Below are 19,562 nucleotides of genomic sequence, written 5' to 3' on the forward strand. Positions count from 1 at the left end.
ATGCAGTGGCAAGGGAGGAGGGAGGTCAGCGCTACAACCAAAGCCATGCAGCAAGAGGACGCGGTAAATGGGACTACTGTTCTTAAGCAGAGGGACACATGTAACTTCAGGGAGGACGGGGACGGGGGGGGGTCATGGGACTCCTCTTTCTGGGGGACCTGGGAGCAGCGTGGTAGAAGACGGCCCATATGCCATGCAGACCGGGTCCCGTCAGGCTCGGTGCAGGCGCTTGGCAGCACAGGGACAGTGAGGGGGGGGGGGGGGGGGGGGGCAGCTTAGAGAAGCAGGGGAGCCAATTGCACGGCAGGATGGACGACATCTGTTACACCATGTTTGAGGTTCCCATCGAGACCATGCTGCTACCCCCCCCCACCCCAGCACCACCAACACCACCGCCACAACCCCCTTATCCCTCCCGCACGGGCAGCGCTCACTCACCACGCGCTCACAGCATGTTACCAGACAGACCAGGGTGTGTGGGGGGGGTGGGGGGGGGATGCAGGGTTTAGCAGCTTTGCTCCCCGCTCCTGCTCTTAGACTTTCTGCCCTCCTCATCTGTAGGACAAAGGCAACGTTCATGTTACAGCTGTGGACAGTGAGCAGAACATTTTCATCTTCTTTGCACCGGCCTGAACGTCCGGATCCCAGATAAATACAATCATGCATACTTCAGAACGGACACTGCAAAGTGAAAAACAACAACAACAACAACAACAAAAAAGCTGAAATAAATAAGGATCCAGACTCAGGTGGTTCCGTAAGTGTCAGCACGTTACGCAGTGCTCGTCTTTGATTATAACTTAAAAACAATCTGTACAAGATCTTGTCAATCAAAAAATACATAATCAAATAATATCCATTCTCTAGGTGTGGTGCGTCGGGAAGTTTCCAGATGCCCAAAAGAAATGATGGAGCTTCATTCCCACAACGATGAGGCAAACTATCCTCAACTTGCTCTGGCGCCCCCTTGTGTCTGTAACTCTGTCAAAAAGTGCCTGAAACATAATCATCCCTCTCCTCCTGTTCCTCCACTCGTCCCTGAACTCAATCCTCCGCTGAGAGAATGAAGCTGCATCAGTTTGTCACCAGCCCACAAAGTCAACCAGGTGGAAGCCCATCGTCCAAAAGGTCTCCAGTTAATAAATGCAAAAGAAAATACAACAAAATGTACAAAAAAACCCACAATTCACACTCAAAGGAAACAAAAAGAGGATCATTTTGATCACAGGAATCAAAATGACTGCGACAGAACGAAGACATGCAGGTAAGTGAAACACACACACACAAAACAAAACACTCCCATAAAACATTAGGATTTAAAAAAACACAAGTGAATATATTATTTGTCCCACAATGCAATGCTTTGATTTTTTTTTTTTAAACTGGTTTCCTTTTGGGGCTGAGTCTCCATTCAAGCTCTAAACAGCAAGATGAGCAGATCCCAGTAAAGCAGACGATGGTTGTTAGCCAGTGACACAGATCGGATGAGGACATGAAGGCTGTTGGACGGAGGAACATTCAAAGTCCGGGACAGAAAAAAAAAAAAGGAGGAGGAGGTGACAAAAACAAAAATAAAAATAAAAGCAAAACAAAACCAATCACCAGTCAGCACCATTGAAACCACTCCACCACACAGAGACAGACAGTGCTCTGATAAATACATGCAGAGGAGTTCTTTAACTGGGATCAGCGAGCCGGACCCTCCTCGTCAATCACACACACCCGTACTCGTACCACAGGGACTGGTTGTCCTCTGGGTTCAGGGACTGGTCCGAATTATTCTCCTGACTGGGGTCGACGCCCCCGTTAAAGGCCTCCGGACTGGCCGGGTCGGATCTCATTTGGCCGTTAGATTGGCAGGGAGGGGTCTGGTTTTGGGTGGAGTCGTGGTTTGGGATGGGTGCGGCAGGTGGGGGTTTACTTGCAAGAGGCAGCCCGCTGATGTTGCTGACTAGGGTGGGGTTCAGAGACAGGAAGGGGAGGTTTTTGCCCCCTGACTCGCTAAAAATGGAGTCCATGAACACGGACTCCATGGTGAAGGAAGCGCCGAGGAAGGACTCCAGGGTGGAGAGGTCGGGGTCCTCCAAGCTATGGCAGGGTAAGCTGAGGGACTTGGGCAGGGGGGCGGTGGTGATGAGGGGTGCCTTTAGGTTGGAGCTGATGGGGGGGTACTCACTGGCTGTAGGCTTGGAGCGTACCCCAGCCTTGGTGGAGGCGACGGGAGGAGAGACGTCCACCGACACGGGCGGCCGGTTGTCCTTGGAGAGCAGGTCGTGGATGCTGGTGCGCCGCGTGGAGCCCTCGGCCGTGGAAATGACGCTGCTGGCGCGGGGCAGCGTGGAGGAGGTGGAGTCCAGGCGCTCGGAGACGGACGTGGCTTTGCCCTGCGAGGAGAGGCTGGAGCGCATCGGGACGGAGCCTCGGACGCGGGTGCTCTCCGCCTTCCGCAGGGTGGGGCGCCCCGGCTGTCCCGTGGATCGGGGGGGGCGCTCGGAGCCGACCGGAGCCGCCCTCCCGCTGGCGGAGCGTAAGATGCCGCGGCTCTTTGTGGTAGTGAGTTCCTTCTGCACGTGCTCGGAGGAGGTGGAGAGGCGAGGAGAGTCCACAGTGAGGTTCTCCTGACTGCCAGACTACAGGAGACAGAGGAACAGTACAGCACCATCAGAACATCGTACAGCTCCATCAAGGACAGTTTTTGTTGAATATTTAAGTATATTTTAATTTGAGGTTGAAAATGGAATATCTGCAAACCGGCCTGGTCACAGCTGAGAACATCTCGAGTTCAGTCTACTTTACGAGCAAGTTTTGATGGAACAGAAAGTTTCGAGGCCTCACCTCTGCAGGATCAATGCCCTCGTCCAGGAACTGCTGCAGGGAGAGCACCTCGCTGGCCGGGGATCCCGTCTTCCTGACCTGGGTTTGTCCGGGGCTCCCTGCGGCGCCGGTCGGGTCCAGTGACCTGCGCAGCTGCATGGGGCTCTGGTGGGAGGAGCGCGAGGTGCTGGGCTGCTGGACGGGGCTGCTGCCGCTGCTCGACCACACCTCCTGGTCCAAGCTCAGGCTGAACTCGCCGCTGCTCTCGCTGTGCGGGCGGCTCAGGCTGCCGTTCAACGTGCCTGTGGGAACCGGAGGCCATGATTAGACCATTTAAACCTTTTTTTTACTACGGCATAACATTTGACCCAATATGTAAAGTAATGAATTAGATAACTGAACAGAAATGTATTTTTAAAATGATCAAATAATACTTTTGTGACTTCTTAAACCATGTAGAGATAAATAAAGACCTTTAGGAAAAAGACAAAAGGGAGTGAAAGAGGATGGAAAGAGAGGTTGAGAGATGGAGGAGGGAAGGGGGGGGGGGATTACGGGAAGGAGGTGCGTACCTTTGCCCTCTAGAGGAGAAGTGAGGTGGGAGTTATTGTTACTATTACTACTGGTGGTCCTGTTGCTATGCAGACTGGAAGGTCTGGTGGTGGCTGGGTGAGGGATAAGAGGGAAGACACATGCACAAGCACAAATAGACACACGGTCAGGTTGTATATACACATCCATGTATCGTCTACACAACATGCAGCAACACAAAGAGTAACACGTAGGCACACGGCGACAGTTTGAGGGAGCCGCCTCCTGCTGGGGCGGCAGATGGCAGCTGCCAGGCACAGGGACGAGGAGGGTGGCCGAGTGCCAGGCCGCATCCACGAGGGGTCGGAAACCAAAGCTACTGACGGAGAGGAGCAGGACGCCATAGTCCAGGGGGGAAGGAGAACTGACAGACCTGGGGCTGGACAACAGGCTGAGGGAGATCAGTAGTAAGAACAGAAGAAATGGTAGAAGTAGAAAGTGAGAGGAAGGAAAAAGACTTGTCGAGAGGAAATGACGATTTTAAAATGAGCCTTCACTCCACTGATCGGTATCAAACCCCCGGGGCTCAGTGCTGATTCAGTGCCAAGAAGTTGTCCCTTACTACAGATGCTACAGGGCGCTCTGTACCTAACGCTCCACAGGGGGAGGAGGCAGAGCCAAAGCACTGCTATCCACCGACAGGCCTGATACCATACACACACAGACCCATACATGATCTAGCTTCAGTGTGTCCTTAGATTCAATAGAGCTGCACCACACTTCACAAACAGATACTCTTCTGGTTCAGGAAGCTGGGGATCGTGGGTAATCTCCACTGTTCAGTTGTGCAGTATGAATCACCATGTGTGCCTGCAGGGGGCGCTGTTGCCCAGTTAAAGTTACATAGAGAAGGTTTAAAGACTTTGCCTATAATACCATTTGTAGTTGATGAGGTAATGGCTGATACATTATAAGTAATGTCCGGTGTGTGAGAGTCGAGGGCAGTTTCCTCCAGCCATTACAGAGATGTACCGGAGCGATGCGTCTGGCAGTATTGGATTTTATAAGTGCATTCTGGGAAATCATCAGCTAAGCAGCACCGGGTTCGGCACTAATGCTCCACCGATGGCCTGTGGAACCAGTGTGTCGATCAGATGGGACCATGCAGCTTTAATGGTTTGAGTTGATGGAAACAAAAACCTATTGAAACTAATGAAATAAATAGTTTAAAAGAAAGAGCGGTGATGGGGTCAGGGTGCAGACTCAGTGTCAGTGCTGAGAATGTGTGTCAGTAGTTTTGTGGCAGTTTAACAACTGGGTCACCGACATCAAAGCAGCACAGAACCGATGGATAGTTGCCTGACAACAGATTAACGGCCCTGGATAACGCCCTAAAGCCTGGAATGGAGTCAATCCTCCTTCAATGGAGGCTGATCTCTCCCTCGCTCTTTTGCTCTCCACTAAAAACTCCTTTCCAGCTGTAGATCAGGTTTTAATCGAAGAGCGGGCACGTGGCCCAAAGATTAAACCTACCGGGGACATGACCTGCTTCTTTAGGAGCTTTTCACATGCCTGGTTTTAAAAGGTTTTCTTTTGACAGTTTGATGTCGGGTCTTACCTTGACTCTTTGGGTCGTCGGAGGCAATGTCCTCACAGGAGACGTTATCTGCTGAAACACAGACCAGAGTGATGCTACATCTGCTTTATACGATTTCACCACCATCAGAGGAATTTGAAGACGTCCATTATTATACTATATGTTTCCAGGGGGAAACATTCATCCTAAATATCCCAATCGATCTATTCTTACACCTTATAACAGCAGCATCCTGACCTTTGACCTGCAGCCGCAGCTTGGCCCTGCTGCGTCCCGCGCTGGGCAGGGTGAGGGCCGCACAGTCGATGGCGTTGGTGGAGAAGGCGAGCTCCTTCATGCGCTGCCCTCCTCGCCGGCTGCTCCCCGTCATGCCGCCCTCTCCGGCCTCGGCGCCGTCGAGATTCTCGATACTGCCCGCCCACTGGGCCCCGGGGCCGCCCGCCACCGCCATGGTCTGCAGCAGGTCATTCATGGCTGAAGGGACGAGAGGATCAAAGTTATACATCTTATCGCCACCTTAGTAAAGTCTAAACTTTTGCAGCCAAATGATTTGTAAGAAATCCATTTGACGAATCAGTTAAATAAAACTATTTTCTTAAATGTGCTGTCCGAGTCTTTTGCATCCCGTTTGTGGGACATGGTGACTCGGGGATGCAAAATAGATCAAATGAAATCTACAATTTCCTAGGTCCTGCAGACAGTTGGCTAAGAATCTATTCAGCTGGAGGTCGGGAGGTTTCCAAGCTTCATCTTGTTCTCAGTGCCTTCATGTAGTTTATATGTGGGTTTTATCTTGATATGTCATAATAAATTAATCTTGAAGAATGCAACATTCAACATTTCATAACTCCCGGCACGTGCATGCAGAGAGTATAATCAAATAATAAAATAAAATATGATCTTTAGTGTATAAAGATGGCAGCCACATGGTTTTTCTTTCTTTATTCCTGCAACATCTCAGCCAGATAGTTAATTCTTTATTGAGTTGTTCACATTCAAAGGCCGTTGTCTTTATGCACTTTGTTCACTGAGCTGGATGTGATGGTAGAGAAGCATGAAGGCATGCAGAGCTGCTCCGAGCAGCAGCAGCATGTACATAAAAGATCTGAGTCTCAGAGAGTCCATGTCTGCAGAATAAGATCTGAAATGCAGCAGAGAGCGAGAGAGAGAGAGAGAGAGAGAGATAGAGAGAGAAAGAGAGAAAAAGAGAGGGAGAGAGAAAAAGAGAGAGAGAGAAAGACAGAGAGAGAGAGAGGCTCCATTTCAAGTCCTCCATGCTGAGTGTGAGCGGCGGTGATCAGGCAGTTGGTGGGTTTTCTTTTTAAGAGTCATGCTGTAATCAGAGATGGAGCGAACACAGCACAGGCGCATGAAAGGCAAACCCCCACTCACTTCTCTGAACACACACACACACATAAACACACACACACACACACAGCCTTTCATTCGGTTTACATAAAACAAAAAGAAACCACAAGAGCACGAGACAGAGCTGCCCGATAAGTTGCCCACAATCACCAAACTGAAACATGAGCTTTGGCAGACGAGGCTCAGAACTACGAGAGAGGAAAACACTGACAGACAGAAGTCACTCAGGATGCTGTTTGTTCAGTGAGACTAACCCTCAAGCTGTGTTTTCACACTCAGGAAGTGAAGGTTCTGTAAAGTGACACTGGTGAACGCACATAAAAGAGTAGACACTCTACAGGAGGAGGTGGAGGCGGCAGACGGAGGAGGAGGAGGAGGAGGAGGAGGAGGAGGAGGAGGAGGAGGAGGAGGAGGAGGAGGAGACGGAGGGGTTGAGGTTACCAGGAAAAAGGACGAGTCACTGATGTCACCAAACCCAGTGTGAGGCTACGATGCAACAAAACTTGAATCTGTAATAAAACTTCATCGCTAGGAGACATCGGATGAATGAGTGACTGCAGGAGGTTTGAAATGTGAAACATGCCACACCCCCACACTGCAGACACACAGCGAGATCAGTGACCGTTCCTCTTTGTTTCTCCTAGTGTGACGAGGACAGGGAGAGGAGGAGGCGGGGGGGGTTGGGGGGGGGGGGAGGAGGCTAGCGTGGCGGCTATCGGCGGTCTTACACATGGAGCGCCGGTAGATGGCCTTGGCCTTGTCTTTGTCCTTGGATCTGTTCCTCATGAAAGGCAGCTTTTTTAGAGCTGACAGAGCGCAGCCAGAGACGGACAGACAGAGAGAGGACGGACAGACAGACAGGGTGGAGAGAGAGCGACAGAACATTCCCGGAGGAGGTGGAGGAAAAGAAAAGAAAAAGAAACAAAGAAAAAAAGTAGGGCAGAACAGAGGGATGTGGTTAACGTTTTATAACAGAGAGCGGGGGGGGGGGGGGTGCAGAGAGAGAGCTGAGCTCCTCGACTGGAGAACACACACAAACCTGACACACACTGTCACCTGTCATATTCCATTTCTATACAAATACACTTTAATACAACTTAAATGGAAAAATTATAACAATTCTAGTATAAATGAATGGATCTGAAAAAAAAGCTCAGATAAGCTTGTACTTTTTAAACCCTACTACTTTCAGCACCAGTCATTGATTAAGAATAAATAAAATACAAATTGATTTCAAAAGAAAATAATAATAATGATGTTAATAAATTAAATATTGAAATGACTTCACCTCAGACTTGCATATTACTCATAAGGGCAGACTTTCTTTTTCTTTTCTTTTTTTACAAAACAGATTATGCAAACAAATATAATAACGTAAACACATTATTCAAACACACACACACACTTCCAGTCTATCAGCCACACACAAACACTGTCATGTTAATGTTCATGAGTGTCATACTTCGCATTAACAACCACAACAACAACACGACCACACCTAGATGACACACGGAAGACGGAGAGCATTAAACGGTGCAATCAGGAGAGTGAAGGGGTCAAAGGTCAGGTGAACAGCATCAGGGAGTACAGACGATCCCCAGAAACACAGAGGAAGTGTTTTATTATTGTTATTTATGATGGAGAATTCAGCCAAAGGGGGAAAGATTAAGAAAGTCAGTATTTATGTATTATTTATCCAATATTGCGTTTTTTTTCCCTTTAAATTAGGATTTTATTCCTATGATATTGCAAATTTATTCTCAAAATGTCTGGAATGTTTTAAACTCGTCGTAAATATCTGTGATTCCCCACTGGTGTGAAAAGTAAAACTGGTTTATCCTATGGATTGGCTCCTATAGATATATATTTATATACACAACACTATACAAGTGAATGTGACCAGCCTGGACTTTAACATGGAAGGGAGCTGCATTGCATTGCACCATTTAATCGCCTGCTGCTACGCTAGAGGGCGTTTCTGTCTCATTTACAGGTGAACTGCACAGATCAGCGGGTTGACAGCTTTTCAAAATAAAAGGATTCTTTAGCGGACCCCTTACATAATGTCACAGACACCGAGCGTCCACTTTCTGGACCGGCTCGGTGCTGGAGTCAACCTCGTGCCACTGCACAGCTCAGCCGTAACCTCTAGGACGCTCGAGAGACACAGACGTTGGACTCACGAAAACATGCCCTGAGAGACGTGACATTCGGGTCACAGACCCCGCCCACCCCTCCCATCCGCAGCATACCATTGGTGGAACCCTGCCCTTGGGCATGGGGTTGCTGCCCTCTCCTCCCTTCGCAGAGAGAGAGAGAGAGAGATAAGGAAGCAAAGTGCAGTTAGAGGGAGAGAGACCCACTCAGACTCTCTCTCTCACACACTCACACTCAGACTCTCTCACACACACACGCACACACTCACTCACACAATCAGACTCTCACTCTCTCACCAAGTCGTGTGTTCTCTTGTATGGTCATTATTATGAAACCACATTCAGCATCAAGAGGAACTTCCGAGCAACTTTATCAAAACTTTATTTTGAAGTATTTAATGTTTGTAAAGCAGATTTGTCTCATTTATCTCGATGCTCAGAAAAGTTCCTTCATGTTTGAAACTGAAACGATGCTGATTTTGAATCTTTGGTTGTGCGTCCTGTGTTTGTGTAGATGTGGTTTTCTCTGTACTCACTGCTGCTCCTCTTCTGCGTGAGCGTGTCGTCCAGCGAGTTGGAGCCGGAGCCCATAGACGAGCTGTCCTGGCTGTCGGGGGGGAAGCTCAGGAAGCCGTCGGCGTACTCCGAACGAGACGGCGTCAGCGTGAGCGAGCGCATCCTCTCGCGGCTCTTTGGCTTTATGAGCTTCCTCATCTTCAGAGTGATCCAGTTGCCCCGCCTACGTGGGAGAGACGAGACAGGGAGTGAGACAGGGAGTGAGACAGAGAGTGAGACAGAGAGTGAGACAGAGAGCCAGACAGAGAGTGAGACAGAGAGTGAGACAGGCAGCGAGACAGAGAGCGAGACAGAGAGGGAGACAGAGAGCGAGACAGAGACAGAGAGTGAGACAGAGACAGAGAGCGAGACAGGGAGCGAGACAGAGAGCGAGTCAGAGAGCGAGACAGAGAGCGAGACAGAGACAGAGAGTGAGACAGAGACAGAGAGCGAGACAGAGACAGAGAGCGAGACAGGGAGCAAGACAGAGAGCGAGAAAGAGACAGAGAGCGGGACAGAGACAGAGAGCGGGACAGAGACAGAGAGCGAGACAGAGAGTGAGACAGAGAGTGAGACAGAGAGTGAGACAGAGAGGGAGACAGGGAGCGAGACAGGGAGCGAGACAGGGAGCGAGACAGGGAGCGAGACAGGGAGCGAGACAGGGAGCGAGACAGAGAGCGGGACAGAGACAGAGAGCGAGACAGAGACAGAGAGCGAGACAGGGAGCGAGACAGAGAGCGAGTCAGAGAGCGAGAAAGAGAGCGAGACAGAGAGCGGGACAGAGACAGAGAGCGGGACAGAGACAGAGAGCGAGACAGAGACAGAGAGCGAGACAGGGAGCGAGACAGGGAGCGAGACAGAGACAGAGACAGAGACAGAGACAGAGAGCGAGACAGGGAGCGAGACAGAGAGGGGGAACCACAGCGGCAAAGAGAAGAGGTTAATAAAAAGGAATGAAGATGTTGGAAGCTTTTTAACAGTCTGATCCGTTTCCTGTGTGTTCAGGTTTGATTTTAGCATCTCAAGATAAAAACCCTGCTGTCAACAGATCTGCCGACCATTAATATTTGATGCTTCTCTTTCCTGAAACTGCAGTCAAAGTGTTTTCTACTGTTCCCTCCCCTCGGAGATAAGAGTCAACCAGCAGACATGATGCTTTACATCATCTTATTTTTTTATTGTGTAACCTGATGAAGTTGCTGTTTACCTGCGTGGAGGTGAGGGGTCGTAGAACTTGTACTGGTCCATGATCTTCTCCTCCAGCTTCTCCTTGGCTCTCCTCAGCTCATTTAGCTTGTCTCTGAAACAGAAGAGGTGAGACGAGAGTGAAAATGGATCTATAGGACAAATCTAAAAAAACATAATGGTGGGTAACAAACAGTCAAGGTGCTTTACATGTATTGTCTTTGCTCCACGTAGAACAGGTCTTTGCTCTCCATGGTCTGTTCCAGCAGGGTGCGGTTCTGAAGCATCAGAGTCTGGATCTGATCCAACAGGTGACGATTCTCCTCCTCCAGGTTTCCTTTCAGCTGGCTCAACAGCTAACACACACACACAGACACACACATTAAAGAGATGTTACGATACCTGGCTCAAATACAATAAACCATCCACAACACAGTTGACTTAAGAAGCTGTTTGAAGAATTAAAGAGAGGAGAAGAGAGGAGAGGAGAGGAGAGGAGAGGAGAGGAGAGGAGAGGAGAGGAGAGGAGAGGAGAGGAGAGGAGAGGAGAGGAGAGGAGAGGAGACATTTCTAGATTTGAAGAATAACGGAGATGAACAATGTCACCATAAACTTTTGACTCATCATTGAAATTTGAAGTTATGTATATTTCTGCCACTCTTGTTAAATGTTTTATGAATAATGATAACTTTCTGTCTCTGTGTTGTCTTGTCTACCTGGGTGCACGGGTGGATGGAGGGAAATGGGATATGAATAACTCAGTGTACATGGAAGCTTGTAAGCTGTTTACCTATTGATCGTGGCTATTGTACACGTTTGGAAATCATTGAAATAAAAAGTCTATAAAAAAAGAGGAGAGACACGACGAGACGAGAAGAAGTCTCTCCTCACTTCACACTGGTTGGTGAGCTTGGTGGAGGTGATGTCCAGCTGCTGGTACTGCTCCCTCAGCTTGGAGAACTCGGCCTCCAGCTTGGTCTGGTCCAGCTTGGCGCTGTTCAACTGGGTCTTTGTGTTCTTATGGTCCAGCTGCAGGTTCTCATTGTCCCTCACCAGCTGACGATGGGTGCTGTTAAGTCTGCGGAGAGAGGAGAGGTGCTCTTTATAAAAGAATTTATAATTTTTATACACTTATTTAAAATATTTTACCTGTTGACTGTTCTTAGCTTAACCTCCTATTTGTATTCAATTATATTTTCCTATTATTGTTTTATTTATATTATTAATTGCTGTATAGTAAAGCACTTTGATGCTGAATTGTATAAATAATATTTGTTCTTATTTCTTCTATAGTAATAATATAATTTTAAATATAATTACTATAATTTGGCTTCAATAGTAGTTTATATAGTGCATTTACATTTTAGTGGTCAAGCACTAAACAGTCACTGAGATGCGTTTGTTTTTTTTTCAGTGTAAATGGGGTATAATATTGAGTCATATTGTTATTTTTACACTTTTACGATTCCAATCTAGACGCAGGTTAATCCCACCTGTCGTGTTCCTCCCTGAGGAGTTTGCATTGATCAGCTGTGTCTTTGTGCGTTTGATTCTCCAGCGCCATCTTCTCCTGCTGCTCCTTCAGGTTCTTCTCCAGCTCCTCCAGCTCCCCCTTCCTCTGCAGCAGCTGCTTGTACCTGGGTTCATAAAAACACACAATACAAACTGTTACACAAAGAAATAACACACAGCAGATATACTTTCATTATCATAGGGGTGTACAGCTTCCTCTAGTTCCTCAGCGTGGTGGATTTTAATGATTGTTCAGGGTTTCCCCTCGTAACAAACAGAAGAAGGTCTAAGTGGTGGTGTGGTTTGAGCGTGTGCCCCCCCCCCCCCCCCCCCCCTCACCGGTCCTCCAGGTCCCTGTGCTGCTGCTCCAGGTTCTTGCGGGAGGTCTTCAGGCCCCCGTGCTTCACGATCAGGGCCTCGTACTCCACCGCCTGCCTCTCGTGCAGCGCCGCCAGCTTCTCGTGGTCGCGGAGGAGCAGCTCGTAGGTGGACCTCAGCTCCTCCTTCTCCTTCAGCGCTCCCTCCCGCTCGCCCTCCAAGCTGCTCTGCTGAGACTGCAGCTGGGCGTTCTGGGCCATGAGGGCGCCGCTCTGAGAGTTCAGGGTGGAGCTCTCCACCTGACGGAGACAACAGAGGAGAAGTAGCAAGTGAGAAGGGGGGTTTGGAAGAGGAGGTAGAGAAAGGGATGGATACAGAGGGAAATGGATTAGGAAAACAATCACTGGGCTCCTCAAATCAAACACCAAAGAAAAAGAAGGTATTGTAAGTAGACTTTTTGCTGTTTTGGTCTATAGGGGGCGCTATGACTCTTTTTGGTTTCTTCTCTCTTGTTGTGGTCATGACCGTTGACAGAGAACCAGCAGGAAAACCTTTTCTTTTCATGTTTCCTTTGTGGTCACAGTGATTTCCTCTTCTCAAATCCCTCTTCAGTCATCAGACAGTGTTGAAACTTTGACACACCCACACACACAAACACCTGTCTAACACTTTCCACATCAAGAGACACAGAGCAACCTGCGGAAACAGCTAGAAGCTTCTGATGGGTCAGTGCAAATCCTGTCGCTCATAAGAAGGGTTTGAATCGCTGCCAAGCAGGGAGAACAAGTCTAAATCCACAGCAGGGAGCTGAGCAGCCTGACAACTGTATCAACAGGGAATTACAGAGGGCAGCCTGTGTCGTGTATAACTGTAATTTATATATATATATATATATATATATATACAGTATATTACTGGAATCTATCTTTGATTGTATTAAATTATATCAGTATAGTCATATCTAAATATCATCAAGATTTGGGGCTGTATCCATTATCTCTGTATATTGCACTCTGGAAGCAGCCATTTACTGTGAGGTCACTGGGTGTTATGTAGGATACTGGGATGAGGGATACTGGGACATTACCTGCAGCTTGGCGTTCTGTGTCTGCAGCGAGGTGTTGTTCTCCTGCAGGGAGGCGGTCTGTCTGTGCAGCGCCACTATCTGAGCCTGCAGGTTGGAGCTCTGAGTCTCCAGCTGTTTGAGCTGAGTCCGAAGCGCCGCCTTCTCAGCCTGCAGCGTGGCATTCTGGGAAGAAAAGAAAACACACACACACACGTATAAGATCTCAAACTTGGGAAAAAAGACAAGCTGTGTAAACGCTCCTTTGACATCACGGTCACTTACATTCCTCTCCACCTCGATGAGTCTGTCTTTGACTTTCAGCAGCTCCCTGGTGGTTTCGTGACTCTCCTTCTCCCATTTGCTGAACGGCTGGGGCTCCTCTCCTCCTCTAGGGGGCGAGCTCTGCACCATCCTCTCCTCCTCCTCCCTCTGACGCAGCGCTTCATAGTTTTTCTTCACCTGGAGGGAGACAAACAGGAAATAGCCAAATTTCAATGATGTAAAATAGTAAGAAACATTGTACTTTTGGGAGCTAAATCATGGTAAAATAACAGAAGACAGGATCCTTTACAGTTTACATCCAGAGTTTATTAATACACGCCTTCAATTTAGCTTTTTCTTTTTGTCAACACGTTCAAAACACAAAACATCTCTCAGAGAAAGGCAGACATGCTGCACTCCACTGCTCCCAGTCTCCTGCCATCTCATGAATAGATAAACTGACCGATAGAAGGGGAAGAGTGGGAGAGTAAATAATGCATCGGCCTCGAGTCGCCCTCAGTGTTTTGGCTCTTTCTAGTGCTGTTTGGGGTATTTGGGGGTTTAAGGGATGTGTCGGTATTGCGGCGGTGCTGCTTTTGTGAAAGTGTTTGACTCATATGTGAATGGAGAAGCAACTGACTCTGACATTTGTGTTCCCTCTTGAAAACGTCCGTAGTTCAGTGCATGTCTGAAAGAAGCATATATGTCTTTCTTACCGTCTTGAGCTCCTGGCGAAGTTGCTGGTTGAGGTTGGACGACTCTTGCAGTCTGGCCTCCAGGGCGGCGATCTTCTCCTCTTTGATCTCCAATGATGATTTCAGTGTCGACTCCAGTTTGGTTTCCAGGAGCCTGAACCTGAGAATAAAGGTTCAGGTGGCTTGGTATGTGTGTGTCTGTGTGTGAAAGCGTGATCACACATCTCTACAATACAGGTTGTGTATCACCACACGGCCAACTGAATGCTTGGCTAGGCTTTAGCAGGTGGGGTGATACTGGCTCTGAAATCTCCCTCAGGATGACTCTGCCTTCGACTCTGATCTAAAATAAGCCGCAGACCTGATTTATGCAGCGTCCCACTTGTGCTGATCACTTTGAATGATTCTGAGTCAAAGATAAGTTCCTATTTTGGGCTCCAGGCTGACACAGTTTAAAGAGTAAACAAAGTGGCTCATGTGAGCGTCGGAGAGTCGATACCTGTCGTCGGAGATCTCGTCGTGCAGCAGCCTTTCCTTGTTCAGGCCAATCTTCTCCAGCTCATGGGTCAGTTTCTCCAGGTCATTATTCATCTGCTGAGTCCGCAGCTTCTCACTCACAAGCTCCTAAACACACACACACACATATAAAGTCATTAAATGAATCTGCATTTTGTATAAAAAACTATTCCTTTAAGTTCTTCTCTGTCAGTTAAAGCTCTGCTCACCTCTCTGAGGGCCACAAGCATCCTCTTATCGATGGTGCACTGTTTGACCAGCTCCTTGTTCTCTCGCTCCAGGTCCTTGACCCTCGTGCAGGAATCCCTGAAGAAGATCATCTCCTTGCCCATGGTGCGGTTCTCCTTCTCCAGGCTGGAGATGCGCTGGTTGTCGTCGTCCAGCTTGGAGTCGCGGATCTCCGCCTGCTGCCTCAGCCGCTTGTTCTCCTTCTCCAGCATCTTCTTGTCCTTCTCCAGCTGGGAGCTCTCCTGCTCCAGGGTCTTGTTCTGGGGGAAGAACAGGACATAATGGAGAACAGATGGATAGAACATGATTTGACTGGATTAGGTTTTAATCTAAATGCCTTGTAGATACGTGTTTGGATAAACGTTAACACGGATTAACACAAAGGGCCAAAAATCCATATTGACAAATAATCTGGGATAATCCAGATTTAGGCAATTTTATCAGAATGAACTACAAGAGTGGCTCCAGTGGCATAAAACCAAATTTGATATGCTTTATCAGTAAATCACCCGATACCTTCCCAGTGCGTGTTGAACCCTAACAGCCTTTTTTCTGGTTGCCATCTGTGATTATTGCCTGCTATATACATGCATGTGAAACTTTTGTTTCCATACCTCCTGCTCCAGCTGCTCCAGGCGTTTGCTGGAGATCTTCAGCTCCTCCAGGTTGCGTTGGAGGGTTTGATTCTCGGTCTCCACCTCCTGCAGCTCGACCTCCAGCTGCTGGATCTTCTTGCTGCTGTTCTCCATCGCCTTCTGCAGCCGCTGGTTCTCCGTATCTAGGCCCTGGTAACTCACCTGGGAGAGGCATAGACAGAAATAGGATATTAAAAGCATTCGTGAACTAGTTGTGCCGCTCCCTAATGCCTCTGTACGCTGGACCCTAGTAACTTACCTTCAGGAACATTCTTTGGGTATTAAAAAATTTGTCTAAAATACTTGTTGCATGTCCTGCAGTGCTGAACTCTTACCTCTAGTCTCTCCGTCTTCTTGGACGAGGCTTTGAGCAGTTCCAGGCTGCGCTTCATTTGGCTCCTCTCGCTCTCCAGCTCCCTGTTCTCTGCCTCCAGCTGAGCCGCCTTGGCCCCCGCTGACCGGAGGCTCTCGGCCGAGCGCCGGACTTGCAGGTTCTCCTCCTCCAGTTGGGAGTTATCCTTCTCCAGGACCTCCAGCTGGAAGGCCATGTTCTTCAGAGCGTCCAGCTTCTTCTTCAGACGACGGCCCTCTGCCTCCAGCTCTGAATTCTCCTTCTCCAGAGAGGACACCTATGTACACAACAAGTGATGGTGGTGGTTACGTACTTTATCTCATGCTCCTCTCACAGCTTCAAAACAGTTCTAGATGCTTTAATGTTTTAGTGCAACAGACCTTTTCACAGGTGATCGCGAGACTGGCGAGTTTCTTCTGCAGGATCTCGTTGTCTCGTTGCATCTTCTGCATCTGAATCTCCAGCTCCTCTGCTCTCTCACCTTTCTCCTTCATCACCTCAAGCTCCTTACCTGCGTGAGGAAGGACACACAAACAACCAAAATGTTGATCCCGTGCATTCAAAACGAGCACGAAAGCAAATCCATGTCTACAAAAGAAAGTTTGGAGAAAACCAAACGGTCACTCACGTAGTTGTTTTCTCTCAAACTCCATCTTATTGAGGTTGGCGGTTGTCTCGCAGATGGACTCGTGGAGGATGCGGTTCTCTTTCTCCACATCCTTGACCCGGGCCTCGGCGCCGACCTGGCAGCGCTGACGCAGGGACGACACCGTCTGGCCCAGGTGCTTGTTCTCCTGCTCCAGACCCTTCAGCTGCAGAGCAGAGTTTTAATGACCAGGGTCACATTTATTACAAATGATTAGGACCTATATATAGTTATTACTTGTCTCTTCCTCCACTTTAAAGAAAAATCGTTCCATTAGTGTTATTATTTAAGAGACCACGCTTGATTTAAGGACACTGGTTGTATGAGCCGAGCTTCATATTTTCATTTTACACGTATGTTCTCCATCATAAATCAATCATACATTTCTGGCACAAGTGTCAGGGGCTATTTGGCCCACTTTGGCTTACGGAATGCGGGAGACAGGGATCGAACCACCGACCTGGTTAGTGGACGACCGGTTCGATCTCCTGAGCCACAGCCGCTGCAATGATTACAAGGACGGAACTGCCCTGTGTGATCTGTGAGTGCAGCATGTTGTGATGTCTCTGCCTCTGTGGCTCATCGAGTTTGGATTTAACAATTTAGATGATTAAATGAATCCTCGGTGTCAGATTTGTGTGTTAACAGCTGCAAAGTCCCAGCAGACACACAACGAGTGGCAGAAAAGTAGTCATTAAAAAAAACGTTGTATTCCACTTAAATGTGGATGGAATACAAATTGCTCTCAGGGAACCTCAGCACAGACTGGAGTAAATTACACAGCTCGATCATGTTATTTCCTCTGAGCTTCAGGCAACAGGAATCAATGGTGGTTCTGTTGAGCAAGCGGCCGGGATGACGCACACGCTCAAAGCTCCGTTTGTCTACATCTGACCAAACGCCCGTCCAGCACACAGCTACAGTAAGAGCACATGAACGCGTGATGTAATTATAGTTATTCTCCAAGACGTTGGTCTCTAAACCATGTTAGAGCTAATGAGCTAACTGCCTATGCCATCGCAAAGATAACGGATGGAATCAGTCGGAGCAAAGGAAGAAATACACCTCTATACTTCAAGAGGGAGAATTAAATCCTTGAGTGTGTGTTTGTGTACCTGTCTCTCAGAGTTTTCCCGGAGTGTTTCCAGAGTCTTCTCCAGCAGAGCCTTCTCCTTCATCAGGTCGGTGCTGAGCGACTCGGCGCTGCGGAGAGAGTCTCTGTCTGCGGTCAGCTCCGTCTGCAGCTGCTCCAACTGCACACACACAAAGATGCTTTTCAGGATGCTGCACTGTCTGGATTATGTTAATTGATGGTGCATCAGCAACAACTGATGATTATGTTCTGCCACCTTTAATGCACCATTATAGATTTTTTCCTGCATCACTTATTTTGTTTTGCAATCACTGGGAAGCTGGTGCAATCATTTAACACAGACTTACATTAATTTACTGAAGACTCATCCTCATCATAAACATTACTTGTCAAACATTAACCATTGCCCTAAAAAGCGGCTTTTTCTAAAGCATGTTTACAGCTTCAGTCGCCAAAAAGACACGTCATCCCCAGTGAACTATTGTTGAGTCTGAAACTTGTCCCCAGATTTACCCTGTGACAGAAACGCAAACAACCAGCAGCTGCAGTCACAGTTTAATGTGTTATGACTCTGGACCTCAAGACTGGAGGACACTTCAGATTTTCTCTTTGTGGGACACAGAGAAACACAATTTCATGCTTTTTATTCAGCGGGATCAGGGAGGGGCTTATGGTTCTGAAAATAGCTGAGAGACTCTTCTTAGCGAGGGGCGTTGGAGAGTCACCGACCGGGAGAGAAAAGGAGAAGGGGCTGCATGGATTTACAGCTTGGCATTCATCCTCCTTTCCTCCCTTCTCTATGCACTCTCCTTCTTTTTATTCATCTCTGCCACTGTGTGAAAAGGTCTAAAGCCAAGTGCTGGGGCGATATATCACAGAGGGGTGCTGGGCCAATATGCTAATCCCAGTGGTGACCCCGATAAGAGGCAGAGGAGGAAACTACAAACTGTTTCCAGTTAGAAACGTTTAACTTATCTCGACTTATAATACTTATACATTTCTCATTTTAACTTTAATTCAATTCAAGTTCATAACAATTGTATTATCTTCTTACCCCACTGAGGACAAATAACGTGAATACACAGTTAATCACTTACTTTTTGGTTCAGCTTCTGGTTTTCTTGGCCGACTTGCGCCAGTTTCTTCACGGTGTCCTGACTGGCTGCTCCTCTGAGCTCCTCCACGGTCTTCAGCAGCGCCTGGTTGTCCTTCTCCAGCTTCAGCAGGCGGCTCGAGGTCAACTCGTTCACCTCCTCGCCAAGAGACTTCTGAGGGGCTGAATCAATCACAGCCAGAAAAGGAACGTTAGGGTTTTACATCGCTAGAATCAAGACACTGATATGAATGGGGTTACAGTAATTACATCGAACATTTAATTAATACAAAGCCTGTAAAGCTTTTAAAGCGCCATTCTAACAAACAATACCCCCACACACAAAGTGTTTAACCGGATCCCTGGCTAGTTAAACCTCTTAACAGCTTTTATGATCCAAATGCACAGATTATCCTTCAGGAGCCACTGAATATTAATTACAGGTCTTAACCAAGTGGAAGGAAAACCCAGTGGAGGCTGGCAAATGCACAAGGGTCACAGGGATGATGCCAAGGGCCAAGAGCCAATGACTGTGTGTCTGCCATCTGAGGCTTTTCAACCTGGACCAACTCAGGTGACCAACAACTTCAGGATGTTTCTAACTCAACATGTTCAATACCGTGATAAACTTTTAAACAGTTCCAGCCGTGTGGTACCTTCAGTGAGCTCTGGTGTTTTGGAGAGTTGCTCCAGCTCCCAGCCGAGGTGCAGGGACTCGTCCATGCTCTGCTTCTGGGCCATCTCAAGCACCAGGTTCTCCTCCAGCAGCTCCTCCATACGCTTACGCTCACAGTCCCGGTCCTGGAGATAACAGATGTGTTTATATTCACCCCCCTTTCTCTTTAAACTCCAATCCACATCCAATAGCTGAATCATCTCTGTAGTAATGATCCCATCAAACTACACTGACACTGTAATACTGCTCAATAATAAATCCGTCA

At 48.0% G+C, this 19,562-nt stretch overlaps 1 protein-coding gene across 8 annotated transcripts in view; it reads right to left on the reverse strand.

The window, feature by feature from the left end:
- The window catches only part of LOC133966325 (girdin-like), a 57,384-nt gene that overhangs the window by 1,329 nt on the left and 36,493 nt on the right, over window positions 1-19,562 (reverse strand). The window contains exons 12-37 of one of the 8 annotated variants that reach the window (XM_062401211.1): window positions 19,278-19,422; window positions 18,626-18,804; window positions 17,551-17,688; window positions 16,418-16,601; window positions 16,170-16,300; window positions 15,773-16,066; window positions 15,417-15,599; window positions 14,784-15,062; window positions 14,558-14,682; window positions 14,080-14,218; window positions 13,385-13,561; window positions 13,124-13,285; window positions 12,058-12,335; window positions 11,700-11,843; window positions 11,098-11,284; window positions 10,417-10,562; window positions 10,229-10,321; window positions 9,003-9,205; window positions 8,563-8,610; window positions 7,039-7,116; window positions 5,180-5,416; window positions 4,964-5,014; window positions 3,387-3,479; window positions 2,836-3,116; window positions 2,177-2,630; window positions 439-555 (exon numbers count right to left, since the gene is read on the reverse strand). In XM_062401211.1, the coding sequence (XP_062257195.1) occupies window positions 506-555; window positions 2,177-2,630; window positions 2,836-3,116; window positions 3,387-3,479; window positions 4,964-5,014; window positions 5,180-5,416; window positions 7,039-7,116; window positions 8,563-8,610; window positions 9,003-9,205; window positions 10,229-10,321; window positions 10,417-10,562; window positions 11,098-11,284; window positions 11,700-11,843; window positions 12,058-12,335; window positions 13,124-13,285; window positions 13,385-13,561; window positions 14,080-14,218; window positions 14,558-14,682; window positions 14,784-15,062; window positions 15,417-15,599; window positions 15,773-16,066; window positions 16,170-16,300; window positions 16,418-16,601; window positions 17,551-17,688; window positions 18,626-18,804; window positions 19,278-19,422 (4,479 nt within the window). In that variant the 3' untranslated portion in view covers window positions 439-505. Of the gene's footprint in view, window positions 1-438; window positions 2,631-2,835; window positions 3,117-3,386; window positions 3,480-4,963; window positions 5,015-5,179; window positions 5,417-7,038; window positions 7,117-8,562; window positions 8,611-9,002; window positions 9,206-10,228; window positions 10,322-10,416; window positions 10,563-11,097; window positions 11,285-11,699; window positions 11,844-12,057; window positions 12,336-13,123; window positions 13,286-13,384; window positions 13,562-14,079; window positions 14,219-14,557; window positions 14,683-14,783; window positions 15,063-15,416; window positions 15,600-15,772; window positions 16,067-16,169; window positions 16,301-16,417; window positions 16,602-17,550; window positions 17,689-18,625; window positions 18,805-19,277; window positions 19,423-19,562 lie in introns of all 8 variants that reach the window. The other 7 variants (XM_062401215.1, XM_062401208.1, XM_062401214.1 and 4 more) reach the window with 7 other exon arrangements.

Source organism: Platichthys flesus, chromosome 12 (genome assembly GCF_949316205.1).
Source record: "Platichthys flesus chromosome 12, fPlaFle2.1, whole genome shotgun sequence".
Classification (NCBI taxonomy): Eukaryota; Metazoa; Chordata; class Actinopteri; order Pleuronectiformes; family Pleuronectidae; genus Platichthys; species Platichthys flesus.